Genomic DNA, 23,611 nt, shown 5'->3' on the forward strand with positions numbered 1-23,611 from the left:
AAACACCAAATTAGGTATATTTATTTGAAAAATAATTTGTTCATGTGCGACTTGTGAGTTAGTTTAGATTTGGTTGTCAGCCAATTGTACAATTGTACAGTTTGGTTGTTGAATTTTATTTTAACTCTCTTCTTCAATAAATAATATGGACCCAACACAAACCTCTCTATCTTTCTTATCTACTTTCACAATTTTCATTGCTTTATCTAAGATTTTTACTTCAATAATAATGCAATCAAAATTGAACAAAACTTGCTAAATCCTTGTACTTTTCCATACAATCTTTGTTAACTAGTGAAGGCTTAATTCTATTTTTGTTTCTTAACACCCCATGTGACCTTTAATGTTTTTAATATAATTCTTTTTCTAAGGATGTAAAAGGATATTTTTATCTAAACATCTATCACTTTTGGTGGGAGATAAAGAGTAATCATGAAAAAGACTCATATATAAATTTCACATATGGAATTTATCAAGAAAAAAAAATTGAGTGCTATTAAAAAATATTAAAGTTTTTATTTTATTTTATATGTAAAATTTGTTGAGGATATATTGCAAGTGTTAGTATTGGGGAAATAGTCCTACATAAAAATATAGTGACTTAGACATTTATAAATAGGAAAACCCATTCACCTGTCACCTTAAGGTTTTGGATGAATAAGTGACGTGTCTCTCACAAAAATGTCTAGATCCTACACTATGTATTAATGTCTATAGTGAAAAATTCCCCCAACAAATAGTATCATGAACTTTTGGTTCGAGAAAGGGACTGACTTACTTGTATCAAAAAATCAACGGCACTAACACTACAAGAGTGGTGAGTAAGAAACATTTCAAAAAAACAAAGGTCCCTAGTCCTAGTCCTACACTATGTATCAATGTTTCCTAATAAAAAATTACTCAAACAAAAAAATTACCCACAACGAATTAGATAAAAATCTATAAAATAGATAGGAGCATGAGCACAAATTACTCACCCCGTTCCATACATGAATTTTGTTAAATATATCAACTCAATCATAATATCCTTGATTCTTTTTAATATTATTAAATTTTTAAATGAGATAATAAATTATAATTGATCGATAATTTTTTAAAAATACGAGTAAACGAATATGAGTATAGGTATTTAAATATCTATAAAATACGAATATAAATACAAATATTAGTGATCATGTAAATTCAAAGTATTTTTTTAAAACGCGAGTATAGAGACAAGTATTATAGTATTTAGTCCAAATCATACCCATTAGCACCTATATAAACATTCGATATAACATTTTTTATACTTCTAATTATAAAATTATTAAAAGTAATAACTTTATTTTCAAATATCTAACTTATTGATTCTTTAATATTTTTTTACTATTAAAAAAAAGGTGAACATTAAATTCTTATAGTAATATCTACTGCTCCCTCCGTTTTTTATTATAAGTCGTTTTGGAAAAATATTTTGTATTTTAATATAAGTCGCTTTACAATTCCAATGACTAATTAATGCTCTTTTTTCTATTATATCCTTAAATATTTATTATTCTCTCTCATTTCAATTATATAAACTTATCTTCTACATGCCATTAATGAAGGATAATATTGTAAAAATCTTTTTAATTTCTCATTTTCATACAACAATTATAATTTTTCTTAATCTGTGTGAAAAATCTAAAACGACTTATAATAAAAAACGGATGGAGTAATATGTTAGAGTTAGAGTACTATGTAAAAAAATGTACCTATCATCGCTTTAATTTCAATTACGTGTGATATGGGTTTAGTTATTTATTACTAAAAAAATTTAAAAATGAAGAGTGGACTTGTTTGATTAAAAGTGGCACCTAGACAAAAGACAATGCAACTTTAAAGATAGATACATCCACTAATTTTGTATTATCTGCCTAATTATCAAACCCTAATCTTAGACCTTTATCTCTACCATAACCTATTAATATTATCATTCTCACTTTTCTTTGTATAGCTCATCGACACTTGACAACACTTCAAGAAGTGTCATGAATCAAAATATCAAAGCTTACACATTTTCTTGTAAGGTTTTTTTTTTGTGTGTGGTTATATTTATTGTAAATTCTCTAATGAATGTAAATTATCGGGAACAATATTTCATACTAAGAGAAAAAACATATTAACCTAATGTCATCAATTATGTTCCAAGTACAACATGAGAGACCCCTACCATAGCTAGGGGGCTGAGCTAAGGGAGAGGTTTCAGGGTTGAGGCAGTGACCCCTACCAAGTTTTTCATTTTTATTCAATTTCAATTTCATCAGTAAATTAAATTTTATTGTCATCTATTAATATCCAAAGAGTTTTAACATATATTTCTCATAATTATAATTTCTTTTCATAATTATTATTAAATTAAATAATTAATATATTTAGTAGATCAAATATATTAGTTATTTAATGAATTAAAATTAATTTCTTAATAATAGAGACTAGAGAGTATTTGATTTTTTTTTTGTAAAATTGAAAGTATAAAATAAAAATAAAAATGAAGTTATAAATTTAGAAGCTATTTGAAATATTTATTTAAAATATAAACTAGTATAACAAATTATATGCTCTTAAATAAAGCTGTTGTGAAACATCTATTGTAGTCATATGATACAATAAGTTATCTACTATAAGTCAACATTTGATAATATCAAACAAAACTAAAATGTTATTTTATTCACCAATTCCTAAACTATTGAAATTTTTTAAATAGATCTATTAACTAAAAAGCTTATAATTAGGTCTTTGAACAATACATTTTTGTTTTGTAACTAAGTCTATTAGCTAGACTTTATTGGTCTTTGCACTAACACATTTTTGTTTTGTAATTAAGCCTATTGGTTAGACTTTATTAGAGACCGTTTGGTGTGGTAAATGGAGAGGAGAAAGATTTTTAGTTATGTGTGTTTAATTATTTTTTTTAGAAGGGAAAGAGAGGAGAGAAAAAGAGATCAAAATTTCTCACAAATTGAAGGGGAGGAGAAAGAAGGAAAAAATCGTATTTATAATCTAATTGCACTTCCCACGTTATTCTTATTTTTATTTTAAAATATCAAAATTATTCTTAATGAAAATTTTAAAATTAAATTACATGTTTTTTATTTTTTATTTAAAAACTCCATTAATATATTTTGTCTCCATTAGTTATATCATTATTTTTTTCATGTCTCATCGAACAAGCAAGTAGGAATCAGCACTTACGTGATCATGATGAGAGTTTAAGGAATGTGATTGGAGTGAAAATATAAAGAAGGATTCAATGAGAATCTTACGTGAAGAACCAACAAGTAAAATTGAAAGAGAAGTTCGACAAGAAGAAGTTAGAGGTCAAGCAAGCACAAGCAGACATCAAAGAACAAGACACATGCCTGCAAGGCTGCAGGAATGTGTGATTACATCAGATGATGTGGTTGATGAAGAAGGTGAGCTGGTACACTATGCTTTATATGCAGATGTCGAACCAATCAATGCAACTGAGGCATTGAAGGATTCGAAGTGGATGACTATGAATGAGGAACTGAAGTCCATTGAAGTCAACAACACTTGGTCACTTGTTGAATTGCCTCAAGACAAGAAGGAAATCGATGTGAAATGAGTATACAAGGTGAAGGTGAATCCCAAAGGAGAAGTAACTCGATACAAGGAAAAACTTGTGGCGAAAGGATTTCTTTAGAAAGAAGGAATCGACTTCGACGAATTCTTTGCACCTGTTGCTAGAATAGAAACAATCAGGTTGGTTGTTGGTCTAACAAACATGAACAATTGATACATATGGAAAATGAATGTGAAATATGCATTCTTGAATGACCCCTTAGATGAAGATGTTTATGTTAAACAACCAGTTGGGTTTGTGAAACAAGGTGGAGAAAGAAAGGTGTACTGACTGCATAAAGTCCTGTATGGACTCAAACAAGCTCAAAGATCTAGGAATAAGAAGATAGAATGTTTTCTAAGAGAGAAGGAATTTATAAAGTGCACAACTGAGCACGAAGTATATGTAAGAAGAAGCAAGAGTGAATTGCTTATACTATGTCTTTATGTCGATGACTTGTTGATAACAAGTAGTTATAAGAAAGAGATCGAAGACTTCAAAGGTGAACTTAGCAAGGAATTCGAAATATGTGATCTAGGGGAGATTTCATATTTCCTTGGCATAGAAATCTACAAGAGTAGTAGAGGCTTGATGATGCATCAAAGAAGATATTCAAGTGAAATACTCAAGATATTTGAGATGGAAGGATGCAACTCGACTTCGACACCTGCTGAACCAAGACTGCAACTGTCAAAAGACTCAGATAAAGATGGTGTCGAGCCAACACAATACAGATCTAGCATACACTGTGGGTATGGTGAGTAGATTCATACAAAATGCAAAGGTATCACATTTAGCAACGACGAAGAATATACTAAGGTATCTCAAAGGAACTATCGACTATGGCATTCTGTTTCCTACAGTTGATAAAGGAAAGGAATGCAAGCTAGTGGATTACACTGACTCAAGTTGGTGTAGTGATGTTGAGGATAGAAAATTCACAGCTGGTTATGTGTTTATGTTATGTGGTGCACTAGTTGTTTGGAATTAAACAAAAGAACCAATAGTAGCACTATCTTCGTGTGAAGCATATAACACAACCGCTTCTCTTTGTTCATGTCAAGCAACATGGATGGTGAATTTGTTCGAAAAGATTACAACAAAGAATTATGGAGCAATTACCATGAATATGGACAACATATCTGCTCTCAATCTAGCCAAAAATCCGATAGCACATGGAAGAGGCAAACACATCGAGATGAGGTTTCATTATCTTCGAGAGCAAGTAGCAAAAAGGGAGGCTGAACATGGAACACTGCAAAATTGAGAATCTGATTGTAGACACCATGAAAAGGGTGTGCAGGTCGAAGTCTTCAGAAGATTAAGAATAATCATGAATGTAAATAGTTTAGACACAATGAATTAGGTGATGTGTTGAGAATGTAATTCTTTGTGTCAAAACATCATTTCGACAAAGGCTATTGTTGTCGAAATATTTAATGTGTCAAAATTGTATAGTTGTCGAAATGTCGAAGAAGTGTATCTAGACAGAAATTTAGACTTAGCTATGTTTCGTGTTTTTAGCTAAGTTAGGTTAGTTGGAGATTGCTTGGTGTGTAAACAATCTCAGCCAATAAATATAGAGGTACCCTATCATTGTAAGAGTGCAGTTTTATAGAGAAAAAATTAAGTAAAATCTCAGTTGTGAGCAGAGAGAAACTCTGCAAAAATATTCTTGTTCATCCCCCTTTTTCTTAAGCCCTAATTTCTTTTCTTCCCCAATTTATCTTTCTATCTTCTCATAATTTATGTTTAGTGGAATCATCTTGCAACCAAGGTGTGGTTGATTCACTCAAGTGAAGAGTGATGAACAAGAGGCGAAATCAATCGGAGAAATTAATTCTTGTTCATCAAGATTGATTCACAATTCTCCTAGTTTCGGGTGTAATTCCAACATGAACTTGTGAAATTATGATATTTTGAAATTTTGTAGATGTCGTAATGTTTTAGAAATAGAGTTATCCAATTTGATCAGTTTAATAACTATACATTTTTATTATAGAGATCGAATTATTCAATTGAATCATCCGATTTAATCATATTTACTCATGTAGTTTGACTAATAAACTAGTGACCGAATACTCTCACCATTATTTGTTTTCTAGTATAACATCGTGTGCCTAGCACAATGTATCTATCATATTGATCCCAGGCTTTGTATATTTATACATATAAAATGAGTGAATAACCATACAATTTTTTTATCATTCTTTCTTCCTGAACTCTATTGGAATCAAGTCCCTAAACTAATATATATTTTTTAATTAAATCCTTCTATTACAGTTTGCCTAAGGAAAATATAACAAAAAGAACATCATTAGAAAATAAATATAATACAAGTCCATATAATCATAATTATAAGCTAAGAGAGTATTTTAAAATCTATTATATGTAAAAATAACTATTGTTGACTTATTTAATGCTATTATTCCTACTATACCATTTATTTAATTAAAAAATATTCATTGATAAGCAAGAACAATTTAATAGGTTTGTCTTATGTTTTACATGAAATTTTAAAAATTAATTTCACTTAATTATACTCCCTCCGTTTTTTATTATAAGTCGTTTTAGACTTTTCACACAGATTAAGAAAAATAATAATTGTTGTATGAAAATGAGAAATTATGAAGGTTTTTGCAAAATTATCCTTCATTAATGACACGTAGAAGATAAATTTATATAATTGAAATGAGAGAGAATAATAAATATTTAAGGATATAATAGGAAAAATAACATTAATTATTCATTGAAATTGTAAAACGACTTTTATTAAAATACAAAGTATTTTTCCAAAACGACTTATAATAAAAAACGGAGGGAGTATTTCTTAATTTCCTTAGAAATAGATGTTTTTTTTAGAGTATGTTTAACATTCTATAGAATCGTATTTTCAAAATTATTATTCTTAGGATTAATATTTCTATCTATGTGTTTGATCAAAATTTAAATTACCGAAAATATTTATAAATTTTATTTAATTTAAAATTATAAGAAAATATAAAAATAAAAATAAATGCGAATAGTAGTGAAAAATTAAAATATTAAAATTATAAATTTCATTGCAGAGCACAGCAGCATTATGGTTTCACTATGCCTTGTTAGCCACACCAACAAACACACTTCATAGACTCAAAAATTGCTCCCAAATTTCTTCCCTTTTCTCTCTCTCACACACAACACTAACATGATTTCCATTTCCAAATGACAATTGTTTCTATAACAAATGAGGCTAGAATCCAATCAATGTAGAATAATGATATGTAACTAAATACTAGTATAATAATAATACATAAGCAATGCAACGCATTAAGATGTTCATAGCTTACAACATATCTAATCGTGACACACAAAACACTTGGGCATTTAAATTGGTGTTTGAGCTCTCCAATTCTCTATTTTGGTCTTAAGATCACTACGCAATGAAATAAGTGATTGCTGACGACGGACAAAAGCTGCAGTAAACTGCTTAACCTCCCCTTCTAGATTTTTTCTTCTCTGTACTTCAGTATTTAAATCTTTCAATGCATCTTCCTTTTGGTTTGAAACCATTGCAAATTTATCAGACGATTCAGATAACTTCTGTAGCAAGGAATCTCTTTCGTTCTTCAATAGTAGTAACTCCTTTTCGAGGCTTTCATTTAAAGCATCCTTTGAGTAAGCAGTTTCTGTTTCTCCTCTCAAACCACAGCCCTTTTGTCACAAAAATTTAGTTTAGGATAATTCAGAAACTCTCCTAACTACTTTTTCAAGTAAAGCTCAATATCAACTTCATTTGAAAGATTTTTAGAAGGAAAATGATGACATCTATAAATAAATCAGCTATCATATAATTTAAGCTTTTTATAATTTGAAGTGCATGTAATACAAAGAGACAATGAGAGATTAGTATAACACATTTCATTTCTTACAAATTCTAATCCTTATATGACACACATATTCAACAAATACAAATAGAGTGAACACGGATTTTGACGATTTTGTAATGGTATATAATCACACAAAAACTACTATATCTATATATATATATTTTTAATTATTTGTTCAATTTCAGCTTTGAACAAATGCTAGTCAAGACTTTTAGTTACTAAGCGGTATTAATGACAAGTTTTGAAAAAAGACATAAGATATCCTAAAAATAAGACACAGAATAAAACCATGATTGATGATTGATATCTTGATATTTGAGGCGAGACAACTACCTTGTGTTCGCAGCTGCACAAAGGAGGCCTCTCTTCATTTCCTGTTGTTGAGCTTTCTGATAACTCCAGTGATGTAATTATGTTATTCATCCTCTTATGAAACTCTTTTCGTTGTTCTTGGATTATAGCGTTGTTTCCGGTGGAAGACCTTTCACCATTTCTATACATTGTAAAGTGACCTTCCAACGTTGAAAATAGCTGTGCACCAATTTCACTCATGGTTGAAAGCATCTTTTCGGTTGAGAATTTTCCATCCAAAGCAAATTTCTGTTTAGAATACAAGAAAAAGAAGTTAGTTTACTGTTTCTTGGAATGATCATTGCAAATAAAACTGATATGGTGCACTCATTCAACCTGCATTACTGATAAAACCTCCTCAAAGCTATCTTTGTAGTTTTCCACGGATTCCGTTAACCTCAGAGGCAAATCTTGAATAAGTTGTGTTTCTTGTTGATTGTCTAGGCTCTTGCCTATTAATTGCTTGCTTGATGGTACTTCATCTGAATGCTTTCTCTGGATTAATATGCCAAGCCATGCATATTGAGAGTCCGATTTATAAGAGGGGGCGAAAAAGGCAAAAACTTGTAGTACATAGCATCAAGTATATTGTATACTAACCTCGAGTTCATTTATCTTTTCATGAGCAAGCTCTAGTTGTCTTCTCAAAGCTTGAACCTCCTGTTCGTACTTTTCAATTTGATTTATACAACCCTTACAAACATCAGCCAAACAAAAAAAAAAAAAACTATAAAAAACAGCACACATACTCAAAAAAAAGAAAGATTAATATGGTATTACTCGGTTAAAAGAAACACATTTGTTATACAATGCTATTAGAAGTACTTTGCGAGTAAGCAAGAGTATGGTCTGCACAAATCTTAGTTTTGGTGAAATCTAAATACAAAAATCATCGAATGGTGGGTGTATTGGTCAGATATAGTGAAACTGGTGAAACCAACAAGAATTGCTCAACAATGGAGGAAAATTTTCAACAGTTCACTAACCAATGATGCTATATATATTGCTACCTTCCTTTACCTGTTGCCACTTTTGGGGAAGCAGTGGATGGAATATGGAGGCAAAATAAAAATGCAAGAGAAAGACAAAAAAGAACATTCCTTTTAAAAAATAGAATGAACAGATATGAACTTACAGGAGTTGTATCGTTTGGTGGGAATGATTGATAATTTCGAGGGGGAGTCAATTGAAGAGAATCAAGGTCCGCAACAAAACCATTGTTCATTTTCAACCACATATCTTCATCTGCCACATTGCTGAAAGCATCTGGAAGAGGACTACTATCTGGCGGACTACTATCTAGCAACGTTGAATTCTTTGACCGCTTGACAACAAAAGCACTTGCTTCTTTTAAACAGGGAGATTTAAATATATCTCCTTGAGACGCACCGTTAATGTCACTGTACTCTTCCATAAATCCCTGTCTCCTCGAATATCTAGGAGCCTAACAGTACACGAGAATTATTGTAACAACAAAATGGAGCAAAAATGTCAAAGAAAAGAGTGGAAAAGAAAAGCAAGTTAACTAAAAGTCTGAAAAGCAACATAAAAAGGAAAACTATGAATTGTTCAGAAGAACAAATATGTTCATGCATATATACACACAAATGACAAAGTTGTGTAAGGAAATCTTATATTAAAATTAGAAAGTATTTAGCATTTAGCTTCATATGGCCTTATTAGTTCATTTCTGATGAGGTGTACCTGGTTGTCATTCGTCCCACCGTTTGAGATTGAGAACGATGTAGTATTGGAATTTTCAATTTTCATCCGTTCCTCTTTCATCCATTGATTACGCGATTTTCTCTCCTCTTCCAGTTCCATTTCAAGCTTCCCACGCTCCATTTCATACTAAATAGTGGAATATGAATACATAATTAACACAACAACGTAAAAGAGATTTCAATTAATGCTTTAGCATGAATTATTTGTAACACTGCAGAGTGCAGAAAAACTTGAAAAGTAAAACCTGCCTTGAGCAAATCGTTCCTGAGTTTAAGAACCTCTTGCTCGAGCACCCCAGCATGGGATCCCTAAACAGAAAATAGTAGTATTAAGATTTTCAGACATGAGGTGTAAACAAAAACTATCATTATAAGACAATTACCTCAAGTTTCTTACGAAGCTCTTCAATCTCTAACTGCTGCCGCTTTAACAATGCTGCATCAGTCAGAATCTGTACAATTCCAACCATTAAGAAATTTGATTTACAAAAAAAAAACTTAAGTAACATCATGCAAATAGAGTCAAATATTTCCTGACAAAAACAAGTAAAATGTAGAAAAAATTTCAGGCTTATTCCATTTTCTTGGCCTTAGTTAGCTTCCTAATATGATTCTCCTAATTTGTCTCCCATTTTTTTCTTCAATAGATAGTTTAGTTATATACAATGATTATTCAAGTAAATCAACTGATGTTAGACAGCACAACATGCAACCAGTACAAGCCAAGTCTTGTCAATAAATCGTTTTAAAGTTTCTTCAATTTTTGGCAAATTTCAAAAGAAAAAAATAACTTACAAACATTTCACAATTCTAGAAATATGAGTGACAACACAAGCTTCCACAAAACTAAACAAAGTAACCTCTATATCATAGTGAAAGTCAAATAGGAAAATATTAAACAATGTGAAACATTAAATAGGGTAACAAATACATACCTCATTCACTTGAACACAATTGGTTATGCGACTGGCTCTACTAGCAAACTGAAGAGTTCCCTTTGTTTCTTCAATGTGAACCTAATTGATATTAAAAATATTGGAGTTATGAAATCATATACTAATCATCAAACAAGAAGGAAAAAAGAGACACAACAAAAAGCACGGCATCTACCTCTTCTGGTGCTACGGTACAAATAATGGACGTTTTGGCATTTCCACCAAGAGCGGGTTGGAGTATTCGTGTTAACTTACTATCACGATATGGGATATGCCCCCTACAATTAGATGTAATATATCCAACATTATTGACTAAAAGAGCTATAAAATTAGAATAATATACACAAAACAGAGCCGAAAAATTTATACTTTTGTTTTGAGCCATCACTTAGTTTATTAATCACATTTCCTAGAATCATCAAGCTCTTGTTAATATATTTTCCTTCTTTCAAACGTACTCCATCAGCTCCGGTCTTTGCGATCCTTTCAGATCCAGCAAGATCTACTAAATTCTAATCCCACAAACTCAACTGTATAAGTATGCAACTTTGTAAGAAATTCTAATATAAAAGTAATATAGAAGGAAATGAAATAAATAGTACAAACCAAGACTGAAACTCGAACAATGTCATTCGAAGAATCATCAGAAGAATTGAAATCCTTCCCCTTGCTTTCAATCACCTACATATTTGATTAAGAGTTATTTGGTTAGTACTATTTTGATAAAAAAAAACAATATTATGTAAAAAGAATATGTATTACAAAATTTAAAAAGAATTGAGGAAATACCATTCTAAATATGGTATGTGATCTGCTACTTCTAACATTCATATTTGTCTCACCAAAGTGCCTATTCTCTGCAAAATCAAAAGAATAATCTAACTTCTAATATAAAAGCAAAAAGAATCAAGCCGTAGAACTACATACCTTCCCCTGCTTTGATGAGATTTAGCACTTGTTCAGCATTATTGACAATTTCCTCTCTGAGTCCTGCAACAAATACTCCCCGCTGGAAAATAAATAAATAAAATCAGTACATTTTCTTTACACAACTACTATATATATTTCACACACCAACATTAAGTGGCAAGTAACCAACCTCCAGACTCTCGTGAATTTGTAATTTCTGGTTTTCAACAACAAGAAGGTCATTAATCTCCTCATTATAAATCTCCATGTAGGAAACACGAATTAAAAACTCCCGTTTAGACATCTGAAAAACAATCAAACAACGCATAAGCATATCAAGAACAACACAATAACTCGCCATCAAGGTTAAAATCAAAAGAACTTCCCCTACCGTCTCTATTGTTGCAAATATGTCTTTAACTGCCAGAGGAATCACTCCCGGGTCAGTTTCACAACCATTCATCGTGAAAGTCTTCCCACTACTTGTCTGTCCATAAGCAAATGCAGTCCCTAACCATATCGTATAACTATTGTCATAATTTCATTAAATTCACATTTATATCCAAATCCAACATAAAGTAACTGTTGTCTCACCCTAAAACAACATAAAATAACTATTTTTTGTTTAATTTAAAAAAAACATACATTCATTGATCTGGTTCCCTTAAGTATTAAAAGCATGCAGTCTCAAACATTAATTGAATAAATTAATTTTAAGCAAATCTCAATAACTGCCTTGATCCCTTCCCTAAAAAATTAAGATCAATTAAAAATCAAGGTCAGCAATTGGAAAACCCTATACTTCAATTTTGGACTGTTATCCGGATAGAGAGAATTCAACTCCATCATTTCACACCAAAACTATGGTTACCGAATTGAATTTTTCATGAGCTCATTTGTTTGCATTACAACTTGAATCAAGCTAAGGTTAAATCTTCAATTAATAGTTTAAAAAATTGAATAAAAAAACAGTATAATAGTTTGAATTTGGATACCGTTGAAGCCATTGAGTGCAGCGAGAATGATATCCTTAGTGAGAAGCTCATAGACACTTGAATTCGTGCTAGATTCATCGAATATATGATCTGAGAAAATTTCAAAATTGAAGATGAAAAAAACAGAAGAACGCGAAATTGATAATGATAATAGAATTGAATTATATATACCGAAAGCATATGAAGAGCCGGAAAATGGAGTTCCGTGAATCCTGTGAAGAGATATACGGTTATCTTCAACTTTCCAGAAGCTTCCATTGACGGAATCTTCGGAAACCAGAGGACGAACTCTAACGGCTACGCAGATCTTCTCCATTTGCTTTTTTTTTTGTTCTTGCAGTTGGGAGCGGGATTTGCTAGTTCCTTTTTCTTTGCGGAATTTGAATTGGATGTTTCTTTATTGACGGAAATGCCCTCGGTCAAACGGAAATGCCCTCACTATTTCCAATTCAAAATACTACACCATAAATAATTCGACATTAACACAGAATTTTAACGTGAAAACTCTAAAATCGGAGAAAAAATCACAGCCGTTGTCAATAGACAACCAAAAAATAAGACTATGTGAAAATTGTTACAACGCATAATATACCTTCAAATACCCCAGGCCACCAGTACACCCACACCCTCCAAAACAAATATTTAACTACATCTCAAAACACTCTAATACAAGAATATAAGAGAATAAAGAAAGTCAAATATAAATTTAAAGTGTTTTTGACTGATGCATCTTGTAACGAAAAACTTGAATCCTTTATATAGCCTTAGATTCCATCTTCCTTCACAAAACTAAGCGATGCGAGACTTCTTCAAACATGTATATTTCCAATCAACCCCCAACACATGATGCATATCTCATATCTCTAGTGGGGTGTTCTCTACTTAATGTATGATAGTGCTTTGATTTGCGCATTCGTGGAAAGGTGGAACAAAGAGACCATCTATTTTCACCTATCATATTGAGAGATGACAATCACAATAGACAACGTCTCAACTTTGTTGTATTTTTATTTTGCTTGCTAGGGAGTTATATACCTCTCTATTGTTGTTGTATTTTTATTTTGCTTGCTAGGGAGTTATATACCTCTCTATTGTTGAGTCATAAGCTTGCATTCATAACCATCCATGTACATTTGAAGGTGACTCTAGGAAGGTAGCTTATGGTGAGATTACCAAAAAATACAAGCTTTTATTTTCTACTTGCTTGGTTTGAGAAGTCTAACAACAACTTGTCATGGAGGTCATGTTTTAGTTTATGGCTTAAACATATTTGTTGCACTTGGTTGGGTGCACCATACAAACAAACAAGTCACATCACTTGATAATTACAAAGTCTAAGTCTAACGTTCCCTAGTGTTACAAGACCAGAGCATGACCGACACGACTGGATTAACTCTACGAGCTATCCTCACCAAGGTAAATAAGCCGCTACTCTTCAATCTGAAAATATCAACATGTAAGGGTGAGTCTCATTCACAATTCATAAATATTATGCACTCATAAGCAACAAAACATCATAATATATCATTCACTCAATTTACAATATATTCAGATTTTCAATTATCATTCATCAACCACAACAAATACATCACCCAACATAACACTGAAATCCATTCAATCATGTTATGACAAAACGCATATGAGCCAACTGACACTATGCATGTGGTACCAATAAGCCGTGGAAATAATCCATCTGACCGATCTAAACATCACCGATATACGGCCCTACCGACACAAATTCCACACAATGGGAATTATGACCACCATTGATCCAAACATCACCGGGATCCATCACCAAAATGATTTATGAATTTATGACATACTTACACACCACCGATCCGATGAAATACATCGTCTCACCATAACTCACCATTATCATCACCAACAAGTATGCACATGCCTCCGCAATCATTCAATCATTTACACATTTATCACAATCAACTTAGTAATAATCACAATTCATCCATCACTACACCAATACATTGTCATACTCACAAAATCACATATATGCACAATGTTCATTTCACCAAAGCAATTAAATCGAGTTTTAAAATAAAATCGGGCCACTTCCCATCTCAGCAAATTATCATATAAAATATTTAATTATATTTGCAACGCCCAAAACGGCACCTAAAATGGATACACGGATCAAAAGATATGTTGTTTCAAAGTTCAGAAATTTCTTGCACCGCAGGGTCTGTTTAGCTACGTTGTGACCTCCGCTTAGCGGGCTAGGTCCGTTTAGCGAGCTCAATTAATTTTTGAAAAACAAACAACATCCACGTTAGCGAGCCAGAGGCCGCTTAGCGGACGTGCGATTGTGCAGAAATTCACCTCTGTGACAGACCTGTGAAATCCAACATCCCTCACTCAAAACTCAGTCTAAACATTGATTAGGCACATATTAACATAATTTCAATCATCATCTAACCTCAATACCAATTAAAATCATACTTTCAATTACCCTAACCATAAACTCCCAAACCTAACAATCCCAAACCCTCACATATCCAATTGAAGCAAACAATATTTAATCAATCCTATCACCTATAAAACACATAAGAGAAACTAATAGGAAGAGTCCCCTCTTACCTTGATTCAAAACTTGATTCTTCCTCTTCCTCTTTCTATGCTATTCTTCCTCTCTTTCACGTTCTTTTCTTTTTCTCTTCTATTTTCCAATTTCCTTATTTTATGAAAATAGAGTATAACTTTAGTAAAAAGGCCTAACAATCACACCCCCTCTTTACTAACCACGACTTTGGCCCAATTACATCAATCCTCAATTTCTCCACTTAATTCAATTAAAATATTAAACACTTCCAATCAATTAATTTAAATCTTAATTAAATTAATATAGAGAAAATATGGGGTGTTACATCATGTCTTAGGAACAGAAGAAAATCATGATCCTTTATCTCTACTAAGTCATTAATTGATAGCGTATTATTGTTTTTAACTTTTCGAGGTTTTCAAAAGACAAAATTAATTAAATTTGTTGGTTATTTGAACCAAATATTTTTGAATGCCTTTCACTCTTCTTTTTTTTCCTATTTAAACTCTTCTTTTGCCCTCTCAGTCTTTTACTCTCTCTTTCATTTCATTTTACTCCTTTTCTCATTGTTTCTCCCACACTTTCAAAATGTTTGTCAAAACCTTTCTGGGTGATGAAGAACTCCTTTTTGTGATCACTGAAAAGACTATCAATTTCACTGAGTTGAAAGAACATGGACTTGATCTGGTAAAAATAGTTCTTTGGATGTTTGTCTTGTGGATCATTAATTTTTTTCTAGGGCAAATATGTCCACAACTAGGTCAAATATGTTTGTCTTAGGCATGCTTGTTTTTCTCTGGTGCATTTTCCCAACATCCTCGTCCACTGTTTTATAAGTTCAAAACACTCAAACACTAAGGCATCCTTAATACCAACAATAATAATAATAATAATAATAATAATAATAATAATAATAATAATAATAATAATAATAATAATAATAAAAAACAGTATTCACGTTGCGGTTTGAATATTATATATATATATATATATATATATATATATATATATATATATATATATATATATATATATATATATATATATATATATATATATATATAAAATAATTCATTTTTGAAAATGACATCCAAATCAAAACGAATGTATGTTTTTTTGTTTAGTTTTGAAAATTCAATTTAAAATTTAACATTATATGAACCGTTTTTATAAAATAACATCCAAATACAATAATAACTTTTCGACTTTGTACAATTTAATTTTTTTTAAAAATTATTTTGTAATTTTGATTTAGAACAGTTTGAATTTGAATAAGTGTGATAAAACCATGTTGATCCTTAGTTAATAACAAACTTAAATAATTAAATTTAAAACATATACATTGTTGTTGTGCAAATTAAAACGTTTAATTTTGATTATAATCATTTCCAAAGTGTTTCATAAGAAGAAAATACTATCGATTCCTCATTCAAGCGTAAAACCATGTTGAACCTATAAGCTTGAATAGCTGAGATTTAATTCAAATACATTTCTAATCATAATAACTTTTGAAGCGACACATATGATTAATTGTAATTAGTCAATAGTGTTGTAACTTACCATTGGAATCACTTTCTAGAGGTATCTTTCCCTCTATGCATCTCTGTCTCTCCCATCTATTTTTAGCAAGAGCAACACAACAAATTAGTAATTCTTTCAAACAATTGGTTAATTAAATATATGTAAAATTTTATAGTTCTTACCTCATGTTGCATTCTTTGCAAGCTTGATGAATATGGGAAGAACATAATTGGTGATCTTTATGTGATGATATTGAAGTTCCTTCTTCATCAACATTTGAGCATGAGTTGAACATAGTAGAGTTGCTACTAGCTGATGAAATTTGAACATTGCAACTTGCATGTTTTTTTCTTTGACCATTGTCTCTACCTTGGCTATGAAAAACTAGCTTGTTAACTATAGGTGCTAGAAATTTGGAAAATGGTAATAAAACCTTTTTCTTTCTCTTTTTGAATGAATCTTCATTTAAGTATCCTCTTTCTACAAGGTATAGCTCTAGCATGAAAGGTTCTTGATGCTCATTAAGAAATTCTCCTAGTCTTTTTTGGGGTGAAGCCATTTGAATTGAGGAACTATGTTGAAGGGTTAGGAATTCAAAATAAAAGATGATAGGTATAGGACAACATATTTGAAACCACCCATAAAGGATGCTTTTGTAGTTTATGACCTCATTTTTACTAGGATACAAAAATTACAAAATTTTAAAATTTGATAAAAACACCCATTTTAAAATAAAAAATTAACATCTCAAAGTAACTTTTTTTTATGAAGACATAGTAGCTTTTCTCAATTGTTTATTTTTGTGGTAGTTTACCAAATAAGTGTAGTAGATGGTTAAATTGGATTTGACATTTGTATGATGCTAACCAATGTTTTAAAGTTGTTAGCATCATATATTATTTAAAAATATAGGTATTGAAAAAAATTCAAGTTGCAAGTAGATTTAATATAAGATCCTTTAACATACGTTGATTTTAATAAAATTTAACATAAATTTTTAGTGTAAATTGATTTAAATTATTTGTCATTTATATTCACTTTCAAAGCTCAATATTATTGGATGTGGGAGTCTAATTCTTACCTTAAATCCAATTAATTACCTTTATATTTTAAAATATAATATTCTTATTTTTGATTTGTTAGTTCAGTGACTGAAATTTTAACTCTTAACAATATATAAATGAGATATAACCTTTATTTCAAAATCAGATGTCTCTACATAATTATACATAATTATGATTAAATTAATTTAATGTGACATTTTAAAGAATATTTTAAAAGACCAATAACATGTTACATAGTAACTAAATTGATGTAGCCATATAAGTTGAAACACCAAATTAGGTATATTTATTTGAAAAATAATTTGTTCATGTGCGACTTGTGAGTTAGTTTAGATTTGGTTGTCAGCCAATTGTACAATTGTACAGTTTGGTTGTTGAATTTTATTTTAACTCTCTTCTTCAATAAATAATATGGACCCAACACAAACCTCTCTATCTTTCTTATCTACTTTCACAATTTTCATTGCTTTATCTAAGATTTTTACTTCAATAATAATGCAATCAAAATTGAACAAAACTTGCTAAATCCTTGTACTTTTCCATACAATCTTTGTTAACTAGTGAAGGCTTAATTCTATTTTTGTTTCTTAACACCCCATGTGACCTTTAATGTTTTTAATATAATTCTTTTTCTAAGGATGTAAAAGGATATTTTTATCTAAACATCTATCACTTTTGGTGGGAGATAAAGAGTAATCATGAAAAAGACTCATATATAAATTTCACATATGGAATTTATCAAGAAAAAAAAATTGAGTGCTATTAAAAAATATTAAAGTTTTTATTTTATTTTATATGTAAAATTTGTTGAGGATATATTGCAAGTGTTAGTATTGGGGAAATAGTCCTACATAAAAATATAGTGACTTAGACATTTATAAATAGGAAAACCCATTCACCTGTCACCTTAAGGTTTTGGATGAATAAGTGACGTGTCTCTCACAAAAATGTCTAGATCCTACACTATGTATTAATGTCTATAGTGAAAAATTCCCCCAACAAATAGTATCATGAACTTTTGGTTCGAGAAAGGGACTGACTTACTTGTATCAAAAAATCAACGGCACTAACACTACAAGAGTGGTGAGTAAGAAACATTTCAAAAAAACAAAGGTCCCTAGTCCTAGTCCTACACTATGTATCAATGTTTCCTAATAAAAAATTACTCAAACAAAAAAATTACCCACAACGAATTAGATAAAAATCTATAAAATAGATAGGAGCATGAGCACAAATTACTCACCCCGTTCCATACATGAATTTTGTTAAATATATCAACTCAATCATAATATCCTTGATTCTTTTTAATATTATTAAATTTTTAAATGAGATAATAAATTATAATTGATCGATAATTTTTTAAAAATACGAGTAAACGAATATGAGTATAGGTATTTAAATATCTATAAAATACGAATATAAATACAAATATTAGTGATCATGTAAATTCAAAGTATTTTTTTAAAACGCGAGTATAGAGACAAGTATTATAGTATTTAGTCCAAATCATACCCATTAGCACCTATATAAACATTCGATATAACATTTTTTATACTTCTAATTATAAAATTATTAAAAGTAATAACTTTATTTTCAAATATCTAACTTATTGATTCTTTAATATTTTTTTACTATTAAAAAAAAGGTGAACATTAAATTCTTATAGTAATATCTACTGCTCCCTCCGTTTTTTATTATAAGTCGTTTTGGAAAAATATTTTGTATTTTAATATAAGTCGCTTTACAATTCCAATGACTAATTAATGCTCTTTTTTCTATTATATCCTTAAATATTTATTATTCTCTCTCATTTCAATTATATAAACTTATCTTCTACATGCCATTAATGAAGGATAATATTGTAAAAATCTTTTTAATTTCTCATTTTCATACAACAATTATAATTTTTCTTAATCTGTGTGAAAAATCTAAAACGACTTATAATAAAAAACGGATGGAGTAATATGTTAGAGTTAGAGTACTATGTAAAAAAATGTACCTATCATCGCTTTAATTTCAATTACGTGTGATATGGGTTTAGTTATTTATTACTAAAAAAATTTAAAAATGAAGAGTGGACTTGTTTGATTAAAAGTGGCACCTAGACAAAAGACAATGCAACTTTAAAGATAGATACATCCACTAATTTTGTATTATCTGCCTAATTATCAAACCCTAATCTTAGACCTTTATCTCTACCATAACCTATTAATATTATCATTCTCACTTTTCTTTGTATAGCTCATCGACACTTGACAACACTTCAAGAAGTGTCATGAATCAAAATATCAAAGCTTACACATTTTCTTGTAAGGTTTTTTTTTTGTGTGTGGTTATATTTATTGTAAATTCTCTAATGAATGTAAATTATCGGGAACAATATTTCATACTAAGAGAAAAAACATATTAACCTAATGTCATCAATTATGTTCCAAGTACAACATGAGAGACCCCTACCATAGCTAGGGGGCTGAGCTAAGGGAGAGGTTTCAGGGTTGAGGCAGTGACCCCTACCAAGTTTTTCATTTTTATTCAATTTCAATTTCATCAGTAAATTAAATTTTATTGTCATCTATTAATATCCAAAGAGTTTTAACATATATTTCTCATAATTATAATTTCTTTTCATAATTATTATTAAATTAAATAATTAATATATTTAGTAGATCAAATATATTAGTTATTTAATGAATTAAAATTAATTTCTTAATAATAGAGACTAGAGAGTATTTGATTTTTTTTTTGTAAAATTGAAAGTATAAAATAAAAATAAAAATGAAGTTATAAATTTAGAAGCTATTTGAAATATTTATTTAAAATATAAACTAGTATAACAAATTATATGCTCTTAAATAAAGCTGTTGTGAAACATCTATTGTAGTCATATGATACAATAAGTTATCTACTATAAGTCAACATTTGATAATATCAAACAAAACTAAAATGTTATTTTATTCACCAATTCCTAAACTATTGAAATTTTTTAAATAGATCTATTAACTAAAAAGCTTATAATTAGGTCTTTGAACAATACATTTTTGTTTTGTAACTAAGTCTATTAGCTAGACTTTATTGGTCTTTGCACTAACACATTTTTGTTTTGTAATTAAGCCTATTGGTTAGACTTTATTAGAGACCGTTTGGTGTGGTAAATGGAGAGGAGAAAGATTTTTAGTTATGTGTGTTTAATTATTTTTTTTAGAAGGGAAAGAGAGGAGAGAAAAAGAGATCAAAATTTCTCACAAATTGAAGGGGAGGAGAAAGAAGGAAAAAATCGTATTTATAATCTAATTGCACTTCCCACGTTATTCTTATTTTTATTTTAAAATATCAAAATTATTCTTAATGAAAATTTTAAAATTAAATTACATGTTTTTTATTTTTTATTTAAAAACTCCATTAATATATTTTGTCTCCATTAGTTATATCATTATTTTTTTCATGTCTCATCGAACAAGCAAGTAGGAATCAGCACTTACGTGATCATGATGAGAGTTTAAGGAATGTGATTGGAGTGAAAATATAAAGAAGGATTCAATGAGAATCTTACGTGAAGAACCAACAAGTAAAATTGAAAGAGAAGTTCGACAAGAAGAAGTTAGAGGTCAAGCAAGCACAAGCAGACATCAAAGAACAAGACACATGCCTGCAAGGCTGCAGGAATGTGTGATTACATCAGATGATGTGGTTGATGAAGAAGGTGAGCTGGTACACTATGCTTTATATGCAGATGTCGAACCAATCAATGCAACTGAGGCATTGAAGGATTCGAAGTGGATGACTATGAATGAGGAACTGAAGTCCATTGAAGTCAACAACACTTGGTCACTTGTTGAATTGCCTCAAGACAAGAAGGAAATCGATGTGAAATGGGTATACAAGGTGAAGGTGAATCCCAAAGGAGAAGTAACTCGATACAAGGAAAAACTTGTGGCGAAAGGATTTCTTTAGAAAGAAGGAATCGACTTCGACGAATTCTTTGCACCTGTTGCTAGAATAGAAACAATCAGGTTGGTTGTTGGTCTAACAAACATGAACAATTGATACATATGGAAAATGAATGTGAAATATGCATTCTTGAATGACCCCTTAGATGAAGATGTTTATGTTAAACAACCAGTTGGGTTTGTGAAACAAGGTGGAGAAAGAAAGGTGTACTGACTGCATAAAGTCCTGTATGGACTCAAACAAGCTCAAAGATCTAGGAATAAGAAGATAGAATGTTTTCTAAGAGAGAAGGAATTTATAAAGTGCACAACTGAGCACGAAGTATATGTAAGAAGAAGCAAGAGTGAATTGCTTATACTATGTCTTTATGTCGATGACTTGTTGATAACAAGTAGTTATAAGAAAGAGATCGAAGACTTCAAAGGTGAACTTAGCAAGGAATTCGAAATATGTGATCTAGGGGAGATTTCATATTTCCTTGGCATAGAAATCTACAAGAGTAGTAGAGGCTTGATGATGCATCAAAGAAGATATTCAAGTGAAATACTCAAGATATTTGAGATGGAAGGATGCAACTCGACTTCGACACCTGCTGAACCAAGACTGCAACTGTCAAAAGACTCAGATAAAGATGGTGTCGAGCCAACACAATACAGATCTAGCATACACTGTGGGTATGGTGAGTAGATTCATACAAAATGCAAAGGTATCACATTTAGCAACGACGAAGAATATACTAAGGTATCTCAAAGGAACTATCGACTATGGCATTCTGTTTCCTACAGTTGATAAAGGAAAGGAATGCAAGCTAGTGGATTACACTGACTCAAGTTGGTGTAGTGATGTTGAGGATAGAAAATTCACAGCTGGTTATGTGTTTATGTTATGTGGTGCACTAGTTGTTTGGAATTAAACAAAAGAACCAATAGTAGCACTATCTTCGTGTGAAGCATATAACACAACCGCTTCTCTTTGTTCATGTCAAGCAACATGGATGGTGAATTTGTTCGAAAAGATTACAACAAAGAATTATGGAGCAATTACCATGAATATGGACAACATATCTGCTCTCAATCTAGCCAAAAATCCGATAGCACATGGAAGAGGCAAACACATCGAGATGAGGTTTCATTATCTTCGAGAGCAAGTAGCAAAAAGGGAGGCTGAACATGGAACACTGCAAAATTGAGAATCTGATTGTAGACACCATGAAAAGGGTGTGCAGGTCGAAGTCTTCAGAAGATTAAGAATAATCATGAATGTAAATAGTTTAGACACAATGAATTAGGTGATGTGTTGAGAATGTAATTCTTTGTGTCAAAACATCATTTCGACAAAGGCTATTGTTGTCGAAATATTTAATGTGTCAAAATTGTATAGTTGTCGAAATGTCGAAGAAGTGTATCTAGACAGAAATTTAGACTTAGCTATGTTTCGTGTTTTTAGCTAAGTTAGGTTAGTTGGAGATTGCTTGGTGTGTAAACAATCTCAGCCAATAAATATAGAGGTACCCTATCATTGTAAGAGTGCAGTTTTATAGAGAAAAAATTAAGTAAAATCTCAGTTGTGAGCAGAGAGAAACTCTGCAAAAATATTCTTGTTCATCCCCCTTTTTCTTAAGCCCTAATTTCTTTTCTTCCCCAATTTATCTTTCTATCTTCTCATAATTTATGTTTAGTGGAATCATCTTGCAACCAAGGTGTGGTTGATTCACTCAAGTGAAGAGTGATGAACAAGAGGCGAAATCAATCGGAGAAATTAATTCTTGTTCATCAAGATTGATTCACAATTCTCCTAGTTTCGGGTGTAATTCCAACATGAACTTGTGAAATTATGATATTTTGAAATTTTGTAGATGTCGTAATGTTTTAGAAATAGAGTTATCCAATTTGATCAGTTTAATAACTATACATTTTTATTATAGAGATCGAATTATTCAATTGAATCATCCGATTTAATCATATTTACTCATGTAGTTTGACTAATAAACTAGTGACCGAATACTCTCACCATTATTTGTTTTCTAGTATAACATCGTGTGCCTAGCACAATGTATCTATCATATTGATCCCAGGCTTTGTATATTTATACATATAAAATGAGTGAATAACCATACAATTTTTTTATCATTCTTTCT

General features: G+C 30.6%; 2 protein-coding genes across 3 annotated transcripts; both read right to left on the minus strand.

Annotated features, from left to right (window-relative positions):
* Nucleotides 1-6,658: 6,658 nt before the first annotated feature.
* Nucleotides 6,659-12,830, minus strand: LOC131596462 (kinesin-like protein KIN-7N). The gene is made up of 18 exons (XM_058869114.1): nt 12,559-12,830; nt 12,388-12,477; nt 11,784-11,902; nt 11,583-11,696; nt 11,411-11,492; nt 11,273-11,340; nt 11,090-11,164; nt 10,853-10,995; nt 10,659-10,761; nt 10,484-10,564; nt 9,932-10,000; nt 9,798-9,857; nt 9,529-9,675; nt 8,960-9,268; nt 8,425-8,517; nt 8,161-8,319; nt 7,807-8,073; nt 6,659-7,297 (listed from the first exon to the last, which is right to left on the minus strand). Exons 1-18 carry the CDS (start codon nt 12,701-12,703, stop codon nt 6,971-6,973), a joined length of 2,451 nt encoding a protein of 816 aa, XP_058725097.1. The 5' UTR covers nt 12,704-12,830; the 3' UTR covers nt 6,659-6,970.
* A 121-nt stretch (nt 12,831-12,951) lies between these two features.
* LOC131596463 (uncharacterized) lies at nt 12,952-17,122 on the minus strand. Of its 2 annotated transcripts, none has more exons than XM_058869117.1 (3): nt 16,645-17,121; nt 16,502-16,557; nt 12,952-13,827 (listed from the first exon to the last, which is right to left on the minus strand). In XM_058869117.1, exons 1-3 carry the CDS (start codon nt 17,019-17,021, stop codon nt 13,823-13,825), a joined length of 438 nt encoding a protein of 145 aa, XP_058725100.1. In that variant the 5' UTR covers nt 17,022-17,121; the 3' UTR covers nt 12,952-13,822. The 2 variants fall into 2 exon arrangements, with proteins under 2 accessions (XP_058725100.1, XP_058725099.1); XM_058869116.1 differs by lacking the exon at nt 12,952-13,827 and adding an exon at nt 15,004-15,766 and having other exon boundaries at nt 16,645-17,122.
* Nucleotides 17,123-23,611: the final 6,489 nt, after the last annotated feature.

This window comes from Vicia villosa, linkage group LG4, assembly GCF_029867415.1.
Source record: "Vicia villosa cultivar HV-30 ecotype Madison, WI linkage group LG4, Vvil1.0, whole genome shotgun sequence".
Taxonomy (NCBI): Eukaryota; Viridiplantae; Streptophyta; class Magnoliopsida; order Fabales; family Fabaceae; genus Vicia; species Vicia villosa.

Coding starts and splice junctions, on each gene's coding strand:
- LOC131596463 (XM_058869116.1), bottom strand. CDS start 17,021: ATGGCTTCACCCCAAAAAAGACTAGGAGAATTTCTTAATGAGCATCAA. Junction 16,558..16,644: donor TGCAAAGAATGCAACATGAG/GTAAGAACTATA, acceptor TGCTAAAAATAG/ATGGGAGAGACAGAGATGCA. Junction 15,767..16,501: donor TCTAGAAAGTGATTCCAATG/GTAAGTTACAAC, acceptor CTTATAAAACAG/TGGACGAGGATGTTGGGAAA.
- LOC131596462 (XM_058869114.1), bottom strand. CDS start 12,703: ATGGAGAAGATCTGCGTAGCCGTTAGAGTTCGTCCTCTGGTTTCCGAA. Junction 9,269..9,528: donor GTGGGACGAATGACAACCAG/GTACACCTCATC, acceptor GTGTACTGTTAG/GCTCCTAGATATTCGAGGAG. Junction 8,518..8,959: donor CACCAAACGATACAACTCCT/GTAAGTTCATAT, acceptor GATGTTTGTAAG/GGTTGTATAAATCAAATTGA.